Source organism: Sinocyclocheilus anshuiensis, unplaced genomic scaffold (genome assembly GCF_001515605.1).
Source record: "Sinocyclocheilus anshuiensis isolate Anshui unplaced genomic scaffold, SAMN03320099.WGS_v1.1 scaffold527, whole genome shotgun sequence".
Lineage (NCBI taxonomy): Eukaryota > Metazoa > Chordata > Actinopteri > Cypriniformes > Cyprinidae > Sinocyclocheilus > Sinocyclocheilus anshuiensis.
Window position 1 is genome coordinate 31139 of NW_015548227.1, and position 16292 is coordinate 47430.

The 16292-nt window shown below is 38.6% G+C and overlaps 1 protein-coding gene across 1 annotated transcript in view; it reads right to left on the reverse strand.

Annotated features, from left to right (window-relative positions):
* The window catches only part of LOC107654398 (paired box protein Pax-7), an 82673-nt gene that overhangs the window by 25308 nt on the left and 41073 nt on the right, over positions 1 to 16292 (reverse strand). The window contains exons 6-9 of the mRNA XM_016441448.1: positions 14142 to 14193; positions 13577 to 13776; positions 4270 to 4435; positions 2639 to 2835 (exon numbers count right to left, since the gene is read on the reverse strand). Of these exons, the coding sequence (XP_016296934.1) occupies positions 2639 to 2835; positions 4270 to 4435; positions 13577 to 13776; positions 14142 to 14193 (615 nt within the window). The remainder of the gene's footprint in view (positions 1 to 2638; positions 2836 to 4269; positions 4436 to 13576; positions 13777 to 14141; positions 14194 to 16292) is intronic.

Below are 16292 nucleotides of genomic sequence, written 5' to 3' on the forward strand. Positions count from 1 at the left end.
ACGCACTCATCCATCAGTCCGTCCGTGAGGAAAGTCTCATTCCACAGCACAACCACACTCCCACCGCTCACGTTTGCGCACACGCAACGACCACTTTTCCTTCCTGCTGTAGTGATATAGTTATGATTTAATCACATTAAAATTATCTCTGCAACTGCTGGTAATACCACGCAGGATTCCATGGACAAGTATTGTGATAATACCATGGTATTTCTTAGATAGACTGTCTTTGATGTAAATATCATGGTATGTGATTGTGGTTATTCTGTAATTCCATATGACAAAGTATCATAATATTTCCATCCTATAATGTACCATAATATCGCAAAAGACGTTTCTAATGCATTGCAAAACAGATTCTAAAACCACCACAACCCATTTACAGCCGCATTTTGGTCAATCTTTACCAGCAACCAGTAGCCCATCAAAAGCAGACGTTTGGAGAAATAGGTCTTTCGTCCGAACACATGCATTTATCTCCTCCAGACAGGTGTCTGCAAAGTTGCAATATAAAGGAGTTATCTTTGATCTAAAAAATAAGAAAAAATTTTTTTGCGGGTGTCACAGGAGGCAAGGTGACATCTGATGTTTTGGAAAGGGAAAAGGTTCCCGGCAGTTTCTTTTTACTGAACAGAACAGCCAGCCTTCTTTTACTAAACAACGAATCAGAGTTGAGGTTGGGTTAAGCGATGTCTGATATGACCCCAGCAGATGCTATTGCACCTTGTGGAACCATGTATGAAAGCTGCTATGGTTGCGCAGACAGTTTGAATTGTAACTGAACTCTGTCTCTCCTGCCAGAAACTGCATTTATCTCCTCACAATGACTCTTCCATCTGGATGAGAGACACATGAAGAGAGTGAGAGGTCCTGGATCAGAAAAACACTAACTCATTCTTAATTATTACTATTTTCCATTAAAATAGTGGAAATTATATTAAAAACTATATATATAAATATATTATTATTGTTGTTATTATTATTATTATTATTATTATTAAAATATTAATAATTTTAAAATAATTATAATCTGATATTCTGTCAGTTATTGTGATCAAAAAACACTGAAAAACACTGAAATTTTGGGTAATAATAATAACAATTATTACTGTTTTTGTTATTATTATTATTATTATTATTATTATATAAAATAATAGTTCTTGCAGCGAAGAAATATCACAACCAGGTGCAATCTGAGATGCTTTTTAAACAATATTGAAATATATTTTGCACACTTGTCCTCCACTATCTAGTCAAACCCATACACTTTTCAAAAAAATAAAAATTATTAGATTATTATTTATTTTGTAAAGAAATTCATATGTTGGACCAATTTATATTAATCTACAAAACTATCAAACTATCAAAACAAGCATTCAAACTTTTATGTGGTAGTATACAGAAATACATTGATAAAAAAAAAATCAAAACAATCATAGAAAACTGAAATCTGTTTTTCTTCCATGTAAGCCTGCAGACCAGATCCATGGCATTAGACAAAAAAACATTTATTATTTATTAGGAGAAAGTGTTTAAGCGCAGCTGAGAAGGAAGCAAGAGGCAGTGTCTCCGTCGCCAGTGTTAAATGCTCCCATTAATAGAAAAAAGACCTCCATGTCTGCTGGTATTTACGGAGGTTTGGAGCGAAGGCATTAGTGCTCAAAGCCCCTGTGCCACGATTAACAATCTCTCTCACTGTAAGACGCCCATGTTATCCTTCCAACGTTGTAGTTACGAGGGGAAAAGCTCTTTTTTGTCACCAAATCCTTAATTCTTTCTTCTCTGGAAAAAAAGAGGGTAATACAGAGAATGTTTCTCAATCTGCTTTGAGAGAGCAGGGGAGAGAAAAGGAAACCCCCAATAAAACATGTGTGAACGAAAGGGTAATTGTGGACAAATGCAGCATTGAAATTCATTTTCAACTCTTTACACACCATTTCAATCTTATTTTATGCTTGTTAGCCACATCTTGTTGGTGAGGGTCGGCAAGACTGCCCAGTATTGATGAATAATTGTGTATAATTCACTCCTTACATGCGATTTGCATCAATACGCATTATTTTTTAATGCTGGGTATTCAAGACAGCACCATTTCTGGAGAAAGTCACCCTAAATGCTCATTAATGGGGACCAAAGAGGCTAATTTTTGCAAAAACTCAACCACAGCAACACAAACCCAGACATGACACACAACAAGAGATTCAAACACTATAAGAAATTAGTGCAAAAACAAAGCAATTCCTGTCAAATAGCACCTACTCACTCTCATGTACCCAAATATATATTGTGCTATACTCTGACCAAAGCAACATAAATGTAACTTTTCTTGCTAATTATCTGATTTTGTTCTGAATTACGTCACATTAAAGTAAAAGCCATTTCATGCTGACAATTTCTGATATAAAAACAGCAAAGGTTTGGGAATAATTCTAATAATGTTTTCAGACTAGGAAAAACTAAGCAAACGAAGAAAAAAAAAACACTTTCGTTTCTCCATATCAGTGCAAAAATGATCTGTTTCCACACAAGCAGCGGATGCTAGCTTAACTCGACAACGTTCTTGATCTCTGAACCATGCTGGCGTTCATTCAGCGTGCCTTTCATCATTCTCACATTGGAAAGAGGCCTCTGCACTAACCTGCGGCGAAAGGCCGTTGCTCACGGGATTCATGTGGTTGCTTGAAGCTGATGGGCTCATAAAAGTTTCTGAATAGCTGGAGAAGGTGTGGCGGTTGGATGAGAGGCCGTAGGCAGAGCTACTGTCAGCCGAGAGCCCGCCCTGGTGCATGGAGGAGGGCGGCAGAGGCTGCGGCCGGTGCAAAGTACTGCTGCCATCTGAAACACAAACACAGAGAGCAAACTAGAGTGGCACTTTAGATTCTGAAACACATATTGACTATTAACTAAGAGTTTTGCCTCAGTAAAATAATTAATTTGCTGCTTATTAATAGTAGGGTAGTTGTAGTAGTAGTTATGTTTAGGTATTGGGTATGGTTGAGGGATTTAGAATATGGTCATGCATTAATATGTGCCTTTTAAGGAATAATAAACACCCAAAATGCTAGTAATATGCATGCTAATAAGCACCATATTAATAGTGAATAGTGTTCCCTAATCTAAAGTGTTGCCGATACTGGGATATTTTTACATCTGGTACTGTGGCAACACCATATGTGACCCTAGACCACAAAACCAGTCTTAAGTCGCTGGGGTATATTTGTAGCAATAGCCAAAAATACATTGTAAGGGTCAAAATTATTGATTTTTTCTTTATGCCAAAAATCATTAGGATATTAAGTAAAGATCATGTTCCATGAAGATATTTTGTAAATTTCCTACTGTAAATATATCAAAACTTAATTTTTGATTAGTAATGTGCATTGCTAAGAACTTCACTTGGACAACTTTAAAGGCGATTTTCTCAATATTTAGATTTTTTTGCACCCTCAGATTCCAGATTTGCAAATAGTTGTATCTCAGCCAAATATTGTCCTATCCTTCCATCAATGGAAAGCCTATTTATTAAGCTTTCAGGTGATTTATAAATCTCAATTTCGAAAAATGGACCCTTATGACTGGTTTTGTGGTCCAGGGTCACATATTGTTTTGGATATGCACCATGGTATTGCAATGAATATGGCACACATTCAGTATCATCTGATACCATTATACCAATAAAGCAGTACTGCTTTCGTTGTAAGCACATTGTTTTTGCATGGTTATATACCGTTCAAAAGAGTTGGTAAGATTTTATTTTATGTTTTTGAAAGATGTGTCTTAGACTCATTACATTTATTTGATCAAAACTACAGTACAAATAGTAATACTATGAGACATATACTAATACATACATACATACATACAATGTAATTTTTTTCTATTTAATATATTTAAATGTTTATTATATTCAAATGTTTTTATTATTATATCATATCATATCATATATATTTCTGTGATGTAAAGCTGAATTTTCAGCATCATTACTCTAGTCTTCTGGAGTTTATTATTAACAATTTATTATTTTTTTATTAACAATGTTGAAAACAGTTGTGCTGCTTAATATTTTTGTGGAAATTGTGATACATTTTTTTTCAGGATTTTTTGATGAAAGTTCAAAAGAAGAGCATTTATTAGAAATAAAAATCTTGTGGAACATTATAAATGTCTTTACTGTCAAGTGTTGATCAATGCATCCTTGCAAAAAAAAAAAATTTAAATGTTAGTGTGTATCTATAGAGGTTTATGGATTATTACTGTACAGTATACTACCTTGTGAGAGAGTGGTGCAGGGATACGTTGACTCTGGAAGCTGATAGGTGGATAAGGTTGGCATGCCGGTTGGTGGAAAGCCTCCGGGCAACAAGTGGTTGAATGCTGCCAACTGATTTGCTCCCGCTTGTTTGCGCCACCTTGCTCTTCGGTTGCTGAACCAGACCTAATAAAAGATGGAAATGCATAAAAAAAAAAAAAAAGGAGACTGACGATTGTGGAACACAAACACCCATTTCTAAGCAAGATTTCATCCACATGACATGTAGTTGAAAGCAATCAGCAGTCTTCCAGACAGATTCATGGGCATGTTTGTGGCAGAGAGCGTGTCCTCATGAGAAACTGCCTCTTGGCATATGCTGAGGTCCCTGTTGTTCTAGTTAAGTGGCTAAAGCTGTGATCTGTATAAACAGGCTGCTCTGAGCTGCCATCAGAGACGAGAGGTCGTAAACAGGTCAGAGGTAGCCCACACATCTCCTCCACAGACATCTTGAGTATGTTTGTCTACCTGTCGGACAATTTAAAGAGAGTCTAGAGGACTTTTACTGCAGCGGTGTTGTCTGAAACACACATATGGGCACATACACACACAGACATCTGTCACATCTTTAACATACTGCTTCATATCAAGCTATAATACTAACTGTTTGGTTTTACTAAATCAATGTAGATAAAATAAATGGACAATTGATTTAAAAAAAAAATGTGAGTTTCTATAAAAAGCACTTTATGGACAAAAACTTCCTTTTCTGTGTGGAAGTTTTTTAAACCTACCTGAAATTGGTTAAACTATTTGACTGTTCTTTACATTTTTAGACTTTTTTCCTCATTTGGGGTCATAAATGTGCATGTTTCGACATATACTGTATGTGTGTTTTGGAAAGGCTATACACATTTTGTGCCTATGATGGTGTTAGCCGTCAAACTGACCGCCACTGGTTTCCATGCAATTCATCAAAAATCATCATGAAGAGGGATGCAAAAAACAGACAAACGACAAAATTGGAAATGCATATCCAAATATCCAATATCAGATACACAAATTTATACACATCCATACAGCATGCTCATTTAAAGCAATAAATAATACTATATAGCAAATCTCAGCTGCCTGTTTTTTTTTTTTTTTTTTATTATTTCATGACATAAAATAATTATATTACCATGCAGCTCTTTATATAAAGTTAGATATTTAAGTCCACCTTTACCTGCCAACATATATTGCATAAGGTGATATATACTATATTTACATATATACAGTAGCAATTCTCAAAAGCTTGATTGCTTGTATTGTTGCAAAATGTAACTATATTATTGCCCAGTTCTAACGTGTTATCCACTATATTATAATGATTTTATCATGATTTTCCGTAAAGCTGCTTTGAAACAATGTGTACTGTGAAAAGCGCTACACAAATACATTTGACTTGTCTTGACTTTACTATTGTGTCAAAGACTAAAATATGAAATATATATTTGATCATTTAGGGTCAATTTGACCCTTTAACACAAATGGAGGACCTGTTTTATTAACAGCATGATTAAAGGTAAAGTGGGTAATTTTTCTATCATTAGAGGCACTAAAAAAAGAAAGATTCTCAGTTTACATTATTCAGGAAGTCACTCTTCAAATGGCTTTGTTACTTAAAAGGCAAAATGTGTCGCTTTTCAGTGTTAAAAAAAACTTTTTTGTTTAAGTCCAAAACAAATGTCCATTCAAAGCAGATTGATTTCAGACAGTCGTCTTAAAACGACAACAATTTGCACATTTTAAACCAGCTTCTCCGCCATCAAAACATGAATATAATTAGCGTCTCTGAAAGCAGCCCGCTCTATTCCACAGGAACAAGACCGGAGTCCTGTGTATGCGAAAGCTTGGAGGACATTGATCTATTCCATGCACTGGCAGTTCATCCGCGTTTAATACACTGTCAGGGCAGTTCATCTAGCGTTGTGTTTAAAACGGGCCAGTCCATTGTGTGTCCAGATGAAAGGTGGAGACAAAGGCCTCTCAATACACCAGGCTGAAAAGTGTCCACAAAGAGTGGGCGTCCCTTTTTAAACGTGCCTTTAAGAGCTCCACTTTCATGGTATGCACACAGGGACACACTCTATTCTGATGCAACGACACCGTAGACACACTCTACAAAACACACACACACACTCGCTGGCTCTTTCTTACAAAGCGTTGCTTACATTGTCCATGTGCAAAACTGTCAGGCCACTAACAGCTAGCATCTCATTCAGATCATTTCAATGGCTCGCCAACTTTCATGCGTCGGATTCGAATCTTTCTTTCTTATGCTCTCAGAAAGTGAAACCCCCACCCGACCGTCATCCTCTCAAAGGGTTTAGGAGGAGACGCTTCACCCCCTCTGCCTGTCTTGAGTCTGAACCTGGTGTAGCAGACAGATACAGGATGGTCTCGCGTCCTGAAGAAGCTCGGGGAACGCATGTGCTGGGATTCGAACGGTTCTCATACTGGGAATCGGACAAACAGGTTATGAAGAATGGAAGAAGGCTGTCCTTCCCCCACCAACCCAAAAGTGTCCCGCTCTGCTGTGCCTCCTGACCCTTGACCTCTGAACCCCACTCTTCATCCTTTCATCCTGATGGCCTTCTTTCTTCTGCCGCAAAGTTCAGATACTTACTTCTGTGACATCAGCGAGGAATATTTTATAGTTCGTAGCATTGTTTAGAGTTTCATTCAAGACACTACAGACAAAATCATTGTTTTTTCATGCACTGGTCAATTTTGAGATTTTGCTTCCATAATCATGTTTTCTTTTAGACTAGTTGAAAGGAAACACCCAAAATACACTTGTAAGTGTTTAGTTTATGTATTTGGATCTGTAAGTTTTAATTACAATCCATACTCTATGCAACACTTACACCAAACTTTACAGATATTCCCATCAATATTCTCAAGGTTTTTACAGAAGGGTTTGTTCATATAATATTTGTCTGATTTATATAACATTTTATTCTTAAAATATCATGTTTTTTTCTGTCTGTTGACAGTATTCTGATTTATGGCATGATAAAAAGAGATATAGAAAGTCCCCCCTTTAATATGACACAACAGGTGAATAGGTTAAAATAATAAGTATCACCATAGCTTTCCGTTTATTAATCACACTAGATTAATTGTTTTGTATTACAACTTTTCTAAAATGTTTTGTTTAAATATGCAAATAATGCATTGTCTAACTAAATATGCACTAATTTGCGTACATTTCCAGAACAGAAATATGAAGATTAGATAAAGTCAAGTTCAAAACACTTGTTTCATTTTGTTAACATATTAAAGTTTGGTCACACTTTATTTTAAGGTCCAGTTCTCACTAATAACTACAACTTTTGCCTCAATAAACTCCTAATTTTCTGCTTATTAATAGTTAGTAAAGTAGTTGTTCAGTTTGGGTATAGGGTAAGAATAAGGATGTAGAATATGGTCATGTAGAATATGTGCTTTATAAGTACTAATAAATGCTAGTAATATGCATGCTAATAAGCAACTAGTTAATAGCGAGAATTGTTCCCTATACTAAAGTGTTAACTAAAGTTTTTACAAAAATAATTTTTATCTCTTTTTATCACTCCATGTTTTTAGGGATAAAATATAATATAAATCGAATGATAAATGAACAAACCCCTCTGTAAAAAAACATCAAAATATAGAAGTGCTGAAGTGTAGATTTCTGGCTCAGCGCAGGAGATACAAAATTCATTTTGACAAAACAGGCTTTAAAGAATAGTATTGTAAATGAAATCTACAGGTGCAAACAGATAAAGTGTAATAAAATACTTAAAAGTGTATTTTGGATGTTTTCTTTCCACCAGTCTGAAAGAAGACATTATAGATGCAAAATACTAGCCCAAAATGTCAAAACTGACCAGTGCATGAAAATCAGTGTTTTTGCCTGTAGTGTCTTGCCTTAAGATTTTTTTTTTTTCTTAAGATGCTTGTGAAATCTTTAAGCAAAAGTTAATTTACTCTCGTCACTTCACAGAGACTTGGGTTGTGATTTTTTCTACAGGAACATTGTTCCTGGCTTGTTTCTTCTCTGGCTTTTTGCTTCATCTTTCATCCTCACACATAAACTGTGCACATGCATTACCACACAATCTGTAAGATGCGTAATGCTATGGCAATTCATAAAGAGATTTAGGATGCATCATTCTCAGCGAGCTGCCTGCATCCCGGATTGTGGTCAGAGCACTTACGACAGCCAGCAGATCTTGTGGCTTTACCATGTGCTCCCGTCTGCCTTAATCACAGCAGCAGCCTGTGAAGCATATCTGTCTAAGTGAATTTGCTGCTTTTGAAAGCAACGTGGCGTCACAGAGGTGCACGAGTTAACTCTATCAAGTTAAACATTAAGCCCAATATGCCTAAATAAATACAGTTCTGTTTTATAGCACAGAGGGATGCGTCATCATAGAGCCTTGCTGAGATTATTATGTGTGTGTTTTGTGAGTCGCTCCAGTCGTACCCTCTGAGCTGGATTTGGAACCCAATCACAAAGTCACCTTGAACAGTCCCAGATTCCCCTCTTGCTGTCTGCAATCCAGCCTAATTCCTCCACTGAGACGGTTTTCATCCAGCCCACACCAAAACCACTTCAGCGCCGTCCACTGACAGCAGTTCTTAGGGAGAAAGCTGAAACAATGGGGCCGATACAGGATAAACAGTTCGAAATAATGCTAAATAAATAAAAAATAATAATAAAAAAGTTCCGTTAATGCGGGATTATGCATTTGAATACATTTGCACGATTTTGTTTTTAAGGGACAGTTCACCCAAAAATGAAAATCATGCACTTTATTCTCCTTTATTTCATTCTAAACCTGTATAACTCTCATTCTGTGAACACAAAAAATATATTTTGAAATAATATCTGTCTTTTTTGTACTTTTTTCAGTGTCTTTTCTGACTTTCCTTACAGTGAAACTCGTCACATTCATTTATATAGCGTTTACATATTCTTTATATGCGCTTATTATTCTTATTCTTCATAGCGCTTTATATAATACATCTTTTTTGGTACTGCAGAAGAAAGTAAGTCATACAGGTTTGAAATGGCGAGTAAATGATTCTTTTTGAGTGCATAACCCCATTTTAATCAATCAAAGTTCAATAAATAGCTTCTGCACACCTCAAATCGTGAAGTGTGTGAGAAACTGTGTGTTTAGCTGATCATGTGTGCATTTGTTTCAATCATTAGACTATAAACCCAAAGACAGAGCATCGTCTGGGCTCAGGCCTGTCCCTGTGTCCAATGCAGGAATCTATGGAGATTTGTGTTTACTGCACACACCTGTCACGGATAAACAGGATAAACCTGTGTGCACACGCACAATGTTTCTTATTCCTGTCTTTTACGGGATGTTTCCTGCACCTCAAGTCCCTTGCTTGTGAGACCGCTGTGTACACCAAAACACATCCACACGTGTGCACTTAATAAGTCACTGCAAACAGTCGCCCGTAAATCCAGGATAGTGTTGGATACAACAACAGTCTCCACTCAAACCTGTTTCTTCTTAAGGAAAATGTTGTTAAGGGATACTTTTAAAAGTTTTCAGGCCATTCACCTCGTGTTTCAAAGGAATGAACATTAAACAAGGGCGACATCTGTTTTTATACCAACAAATGCGATTGAACCAACTTCAGTCTAACAAGCAATGTGTTGACTACATCAAACAAATCTTTTCTTCTGTGGCCCGCTTGAATTCTCTCGCTCTTTTTCTCTCTGTCTGTCGCTATGCTAATTAACATTAGTGGGAACGCGAATTGCAAAAAGGAGACTGGGATTACTTAGATAAGAATCAACGAACACAAAGCGTCTAAAAGAAAGTCATTTAAATTCTAATAATGCAAAACTGTTAGAACATTCTCACTGATGCATTGCAACAATTTTGCTCTCTACAGTCTTTATAAATCCTATTTATTCTTTTATGGTGCACAAGCTAAGACTCTCAGGAACAGATACAATATATTATATATATTGAAATGTATATATGTATTATAAAAACTGTAGAGAAACCATAAAGAGACAACATCAAAACATAACATCAAAGTGCATTAATAGTTAATTGTCCTGTCTTTCCCATTTAATTAGTCTATTTATTTTTCATACATTCTATGCACCTTATATGCTAAATATCTTCATGACCTACACAACCTCTACTTTATAGCTAGCATTACAATGCTAGCATTAAAACGCACAACTCCTAGGTACAGAACGGCTAACGTCCTGCCAAATTGATTTCTACGCTTCATAAAAGGGAAATATTTACACCTTATTAGATTCTGCTAACTATAATAGCTGCATGCTAAATGCACACTGCTTGTGAAAGGGGATCTATGTCAGAAAGGAGGAACATGAGCCAGCGGCGCGGCTCTCTTATGACTGCTAACTGAAGTGGAGCCTGCCGTAACCTCTTAAAAACGTCAAAATGAATAAGAACAGAATGCAATTCAATTCACCGGGGATGATTTATAACAACCACCAGCCTTTCTGCCGCTCTCCACTTGGTTGAAAATTCTCTCTTTGTTTCACCAAGCTAACACTTAGAACGGCCTGCAAACGTTTCTCATTCCACTAATGGTCTGAGTGGTGGCTCGACTTCCTCAGATGTCACATGGCATTTATGTGGTGCTCATTCACCTCATGGAAGTAAAGCAGCAGGACTATGAAGCCGCAGGGAGTAAGCCTCTGCAAGGCTACATAACATTTATTCTAAACCAAGACACATTCAGTAGTTAGATCTATCTATCTATCTATCTATCTATCTATCTATCGAATATATATACCTTTAAATTTCAAGGCATTTTAAATGTGTATTTAATTTCCGAAACACATTTAAAGTTTAGATAAAAAATCTAGTTCTAATTAATTACACTTGAATTTGAATTCTGCATCCTGTTTGTTACATCAGTTCAAATTCTGGAATTTAAAAGGCATTCTCAGTTTAATTTCAAATGGTTACAACCCTGCTCTCTATTTTACTTGCCATGCATATCATTGCCCCGAGACTGCAGAAGGAGGGCTGTCTAACATGCTCTGGAGTTGATGATCCAGGGGTGGAGAGGCCCCTCTTTTGGCCCCTGTCTCACCCCAGTGCCCTCTTCTCCACTCCCCACTAAACTGACATCTGCCGGATGAGTCTGCACAGCTGTGGCAGAGCAGGTCACCAACCCGGCCAAAGGTCTGATCTCACTCTGGCCTGGGAGGAATCTCTATACAGAAACCTGCCGACATACCCGAAGCCAAACCAGTGGGAACTTCTGTGAAACACCTCTAATGGTAGCTGCATGAAGAAGACCTGCATTCTTGCCATGAAACAGCATGCCATATTTTATTAGAACACTCGAAAAAGTCTCTGCCAAAGCAGCTGCCATAAATTGGCACGTACGAGCCATGGAATATCTTGTTGGGTCTCATGCCAAACTCGGACACCTCGTTGAATTAGTGTTTTGGGTGGGTTAAACGCATTATCAAGTACCCTTTAATGTCAGTCCAATGGAAGGTCAAAGTGTGAGCTATGATGAACTGCAATTTTATGAGTAAATCTATATGAGTACTATACCAGACTGACTCCTTTAACAGTTAAAAGTCAATGGCAAAACCACACATGAAATCCCCATTTGGAGGGGGCTGCTTTGGGGAGGGGATCGACTTTCACAATAGACTCTACAGAGAAATGCCACAATCCCCACTCAACACTAGACTGAGCAGCAAACAACACTGAAGACCTATGACCAATATTTACTGTGCTTAAGCAGAGTCACTTTCTCAGGGTGACCTTTTTGGAAGATTCGGTTTGAGTTGACCTTTGGAGATTTTCCAAAAGTGTTCCAGAAAAAGTGAAGTGTTTCAAGTGTTGAAGTGAATTAGATTATGAGAAAAATTGCATTAACAAATTATATCAATGGCTCAAAGACCTCAGCTTTTCACATGATATCCCTTTAAGCCCTATCATGCGAGAGGGGGAGATGTGTCCTTTTGGTTATTCAGCCTTGTTCAAGGTTTTTCTTCTGGTTCTATCTCTTGTCATTTACATCAGTTACCATAAATACGTCAAGAACCCCCAGGGGATTCTTGCTGGCCAAGAAATGAACAACTGACCTACAAATATGGCTCATTGGTTGCCATAACATGCTGGAACAGAAGATGCTTGTGTTTGACAACCATGTTGCTTTTCATTGAACAATTAGATATGTTTTTTTCACACCCTTGGTCTTATGCTTATTATTATCACAGTTAATATGAATGGTAGAGTTCTAGTTGTTTAACTCAGGGCTTTCCCTTTCTCCCTTTCAAAATCCCCAAGACACCTCTATCTTTTTAAATGCTGTTTAAGTAATAATGCATGCTTTTACATACACCCGAGCTTAGCAGACATAAAGCTACAATCAATTCAAATCGGTCTCCTAAATACATCATGTGTGAAATATTGCAAGAAAACAAGCATAGCATAAATCTCTCAAAATTCTCCCAAGAGTGTGGAAGCAACTATTTAAGACACATATGTCTTCTTCCTTGAATGCTCAGAGACAGACAAAGACATATGTTAAATCAGTTACCCCGTCGATGTGTATGTTCTGGTGCGGAACCTAAACATAGGTACCCGGGATCTACGGAGGGCGACATGAGGAGGAGAGTTTGGAGAAACCTAGACCCCCCTACCCCCACCTCGCCGAGTCTTTTACAAGCACTTGATTGATTAATGTTGTTGTCAGGGAACATAGTCCCCAGAGAGAAAGAGAGGGATCCTTTCTGATATGTAGAGGGATTTACAAGTAGCGGCCAGCTTTCAAGTGCTGGGAAGCGATCGCCGGCCAAGAGAAGAGATGAGAAATCCATCAGGAATGCATTTTGTCTGCTCTTCTTTCTTCCCTTCTCTTTTTCCCCCATCCCTCTTTTTGTCTCACACTAGCTCAGAGTGCAGCTGCTGCTATAATTCTACTGTATTTGCTTTGTGATGTTACATAAAACTACAGGGTTCACAAACTGTCAGGAAGCATCCCAAAGACTCTGGGTGAAAGTAATAGGGCAGAGCTCCAACTGTCATCTGACTGAGAGTGATGTACTCCCGAAGGTGAGGGGAGGTCAAACAATTAGTCTCCGCTGAATAAATAAATATAACAAACATCAGCAATAAACAGAGGCATCTGGATGACAAGAGAAGAAACAACTCCAAAAGGAGTTCTAAAAGCCAATCAGATAGTTAAACTCAATACATTCAGTTGCAAACCCGTACAGGGGAAGTACAGATATCTGTGCAAGTGAGCTTATCCCACCTGTACACGAGCCTCGGTCAGTTTGGCCCTCTGTGCGAGCTCCTCTCTAGTGTAGATGTCGGGGTAGTGTGTCCTCTCAAAGGCCTTCTCGAGCTCCTCCAGCTGCTCCGCCGTGAAGGTGGTACGGCTGCGTCTCTGTTTCCTTTTCAGGGGCAGGTCTGGCTCCGACTCCACATCCGAACCGTCGTCCGTACGGTTACCTGCATACACAGTTTGGAAATAAGTCTTTGAGAGGCTTTGAACATCAGCACCAAGTCTCTGAGGCTTTAAAAAATGGCAAGTTATTTTAAAAAATTTGATATGTACAGCAATTGAAAATCTCAGCTGTCACCAGTAGAGCAGCATACCACGAATTTGTCAAGAGAAAATGATCCTGAAAGCAGAGACCAGCTATCACGGCGATATTAATGCTTCCGTTATCTCGACGTGTCAATGGAGCCCTAGATACCGTTTTATTGGGTCTTATTCATATGTGAGAAGTCTTCAGACACATAATCCTGCCACTGAGCCCTGGAGAGGCCTGGGGGACGTAACTGTGAGGGTTAGGGTAATCTACACCAGACACCTTGCTCTAGCACGTCCGCCTTATTCTCTCTGTAGCGGCCTGGGGCTAGCTCCTAAGAGCAAGTGTTTGAAATAAGAATGTATGAGACTTCTGGGCCATTGAATCCCTCTCTTTGTGTTTCAAGCTAGTGTTCGAAATATATTACAACATATTTTACATTACTTTTTTTCAGGCATGCAGTCAAAGACAAGTGCAGATCGCAGTTGGCAGTTTGCATTTTAGCCAGAGGAGTATTTCCCCGGCACAAAGACGAACACTACTACGACCGAGCCAAGAGAAGCGTTTGTAAAGAGAGATATGGAGTGCGTTAAGATATATTACTGAAATACATTACCATGATAATTGATTATAAAATTGCATCATACTTTATTTGTGAGCCACCTCTGTATATCTATTCATGGCAGCAGTGAATAGAAAAGGTCCTGTCACAAAAATCACACTTTTACATTTGCTTTCTTAAAACGCATGAGTGCTAACAAGCAGCGTAGTGTGAGTCTTGCTCCAGGCCCTTTGGTCTTGCATCATCCACGGGGGAAAGACAGAAAGAAGGGCTCCGATCTCCTTCCCCCGCAACACCACAGCTGCCACTGTGGAGACAAATCTCCTTTGAGCCATCATTCGCACTCTCTGCCCACTGCTGATCAGCAGGTTCCTGCACCCTGGACCACTTCACACGAGTTTTCCTGCATCTCCGTTTTCTTCTGCCAGACCGGAGCCTGATCATCTCTCTCAAACCCCCATTTGTCAGGCCTCTTCTGTGGCTGATAGGCTGCCAGGAAAAGAGGTTACAAAAAGGCCTGTGGGAGTGCGCTAGTGTGTGTATATTAGTATGTGCATGGGCGTGCGAGTATGTCCATTCGTATCGGCGAATGCATTCTTCTTGGTGCATGTGCAAGTATTGGGTGCACTTGAAAACGACAATAGGGCATGCAAGTATGTTGGGTATCAACAAATGCAGTCTTCTTGGTGCATGTTGAAGTCCATGGAAAAGACAAAACAAACTACTGTAGGACATTCTTCCTGGTGCATGTCAATTCTGGTGCACCAAATACATGCACAACAGAAGAAAAAACTGCAAATTATCAATAAAAAGAACCAAACTCTGGCCGTGCAATTATGTTAGTGCATACTTGCGCATCAACAAATGCATTCTTGTTGGTGCATGTGGAAGTTCATGGAAATTATGAATATAAAAGACAAAACAAACTAGGGTCTTGTTCATTTACAAATGCATTCTTGTTGGTGCATGTGCAAGTATTTGGCGCAACTACATCAACAATAGAAGAAAAACTCCCTTCTGCAATGCAACCGCTTCAAGACGAACCAAACTGCTGCAGTCTCCAGACCAGCTCAGGAGTTTAATTAAACAAGGAATTAGCGGATTATATGGAGACTATCATTACAGACCACTCGAGCAGTCTTCACAGAATGTCTTTTTGTCTCCCCAAGCTCTGGCTCAACGATTCTCAATGGATTACATGCGACCGCAGGACATGAGTCCGCATTCATTAAATCAATTCCTCCATCTTCCACCTTTAATAAAGATTGATTTTTTTTTTACAACACTGCCTGGCACTCCAGCACACGAAGAAAATCTTGAATATACAAAGTTGAATATGTACATATCCTGGATATCCCTTTGTTGGTTTTCATGAGGATGTGCCAGAGCAATTTGTTGCTAACACACCATGACAACACTTGAGACTGGCACAGTGGTCTACGGATCACTTTCCAAAGTCACCTCGGCGTCCTGAGGGGGAGGGAAAGACGTGCCGCTGTGATTTTTGTTTCATTGCACAGTTTCGCCACATGATTCATGAGGCAAGATTCTGTCAGCGTATCCTGCGCTTGCGTCTCTTGACGCATCAAAGCCTTTTCACTTTTAATTACAAAGTACTGTAACCATATCAAATCCCGCCACAGGTCTTTTGTATTGAAATATTTCACAAAACACAAGTAATAAATGGGCAAAACTCAGAAACAAAACTCAGGTTGTTGTTGCCGTCTCACAAGCTCTAGCTCAGCCGTCTTGCGAGCCCAAGACTGAAGGTCAACAGGCCCCCTGACAACAGCAAAGGATTATGGTAATGAAACAGATGCTGGCAGAGATAGAGCAGTGAGAGGGGCATGATACAGGCCTCGTCTCTGTCC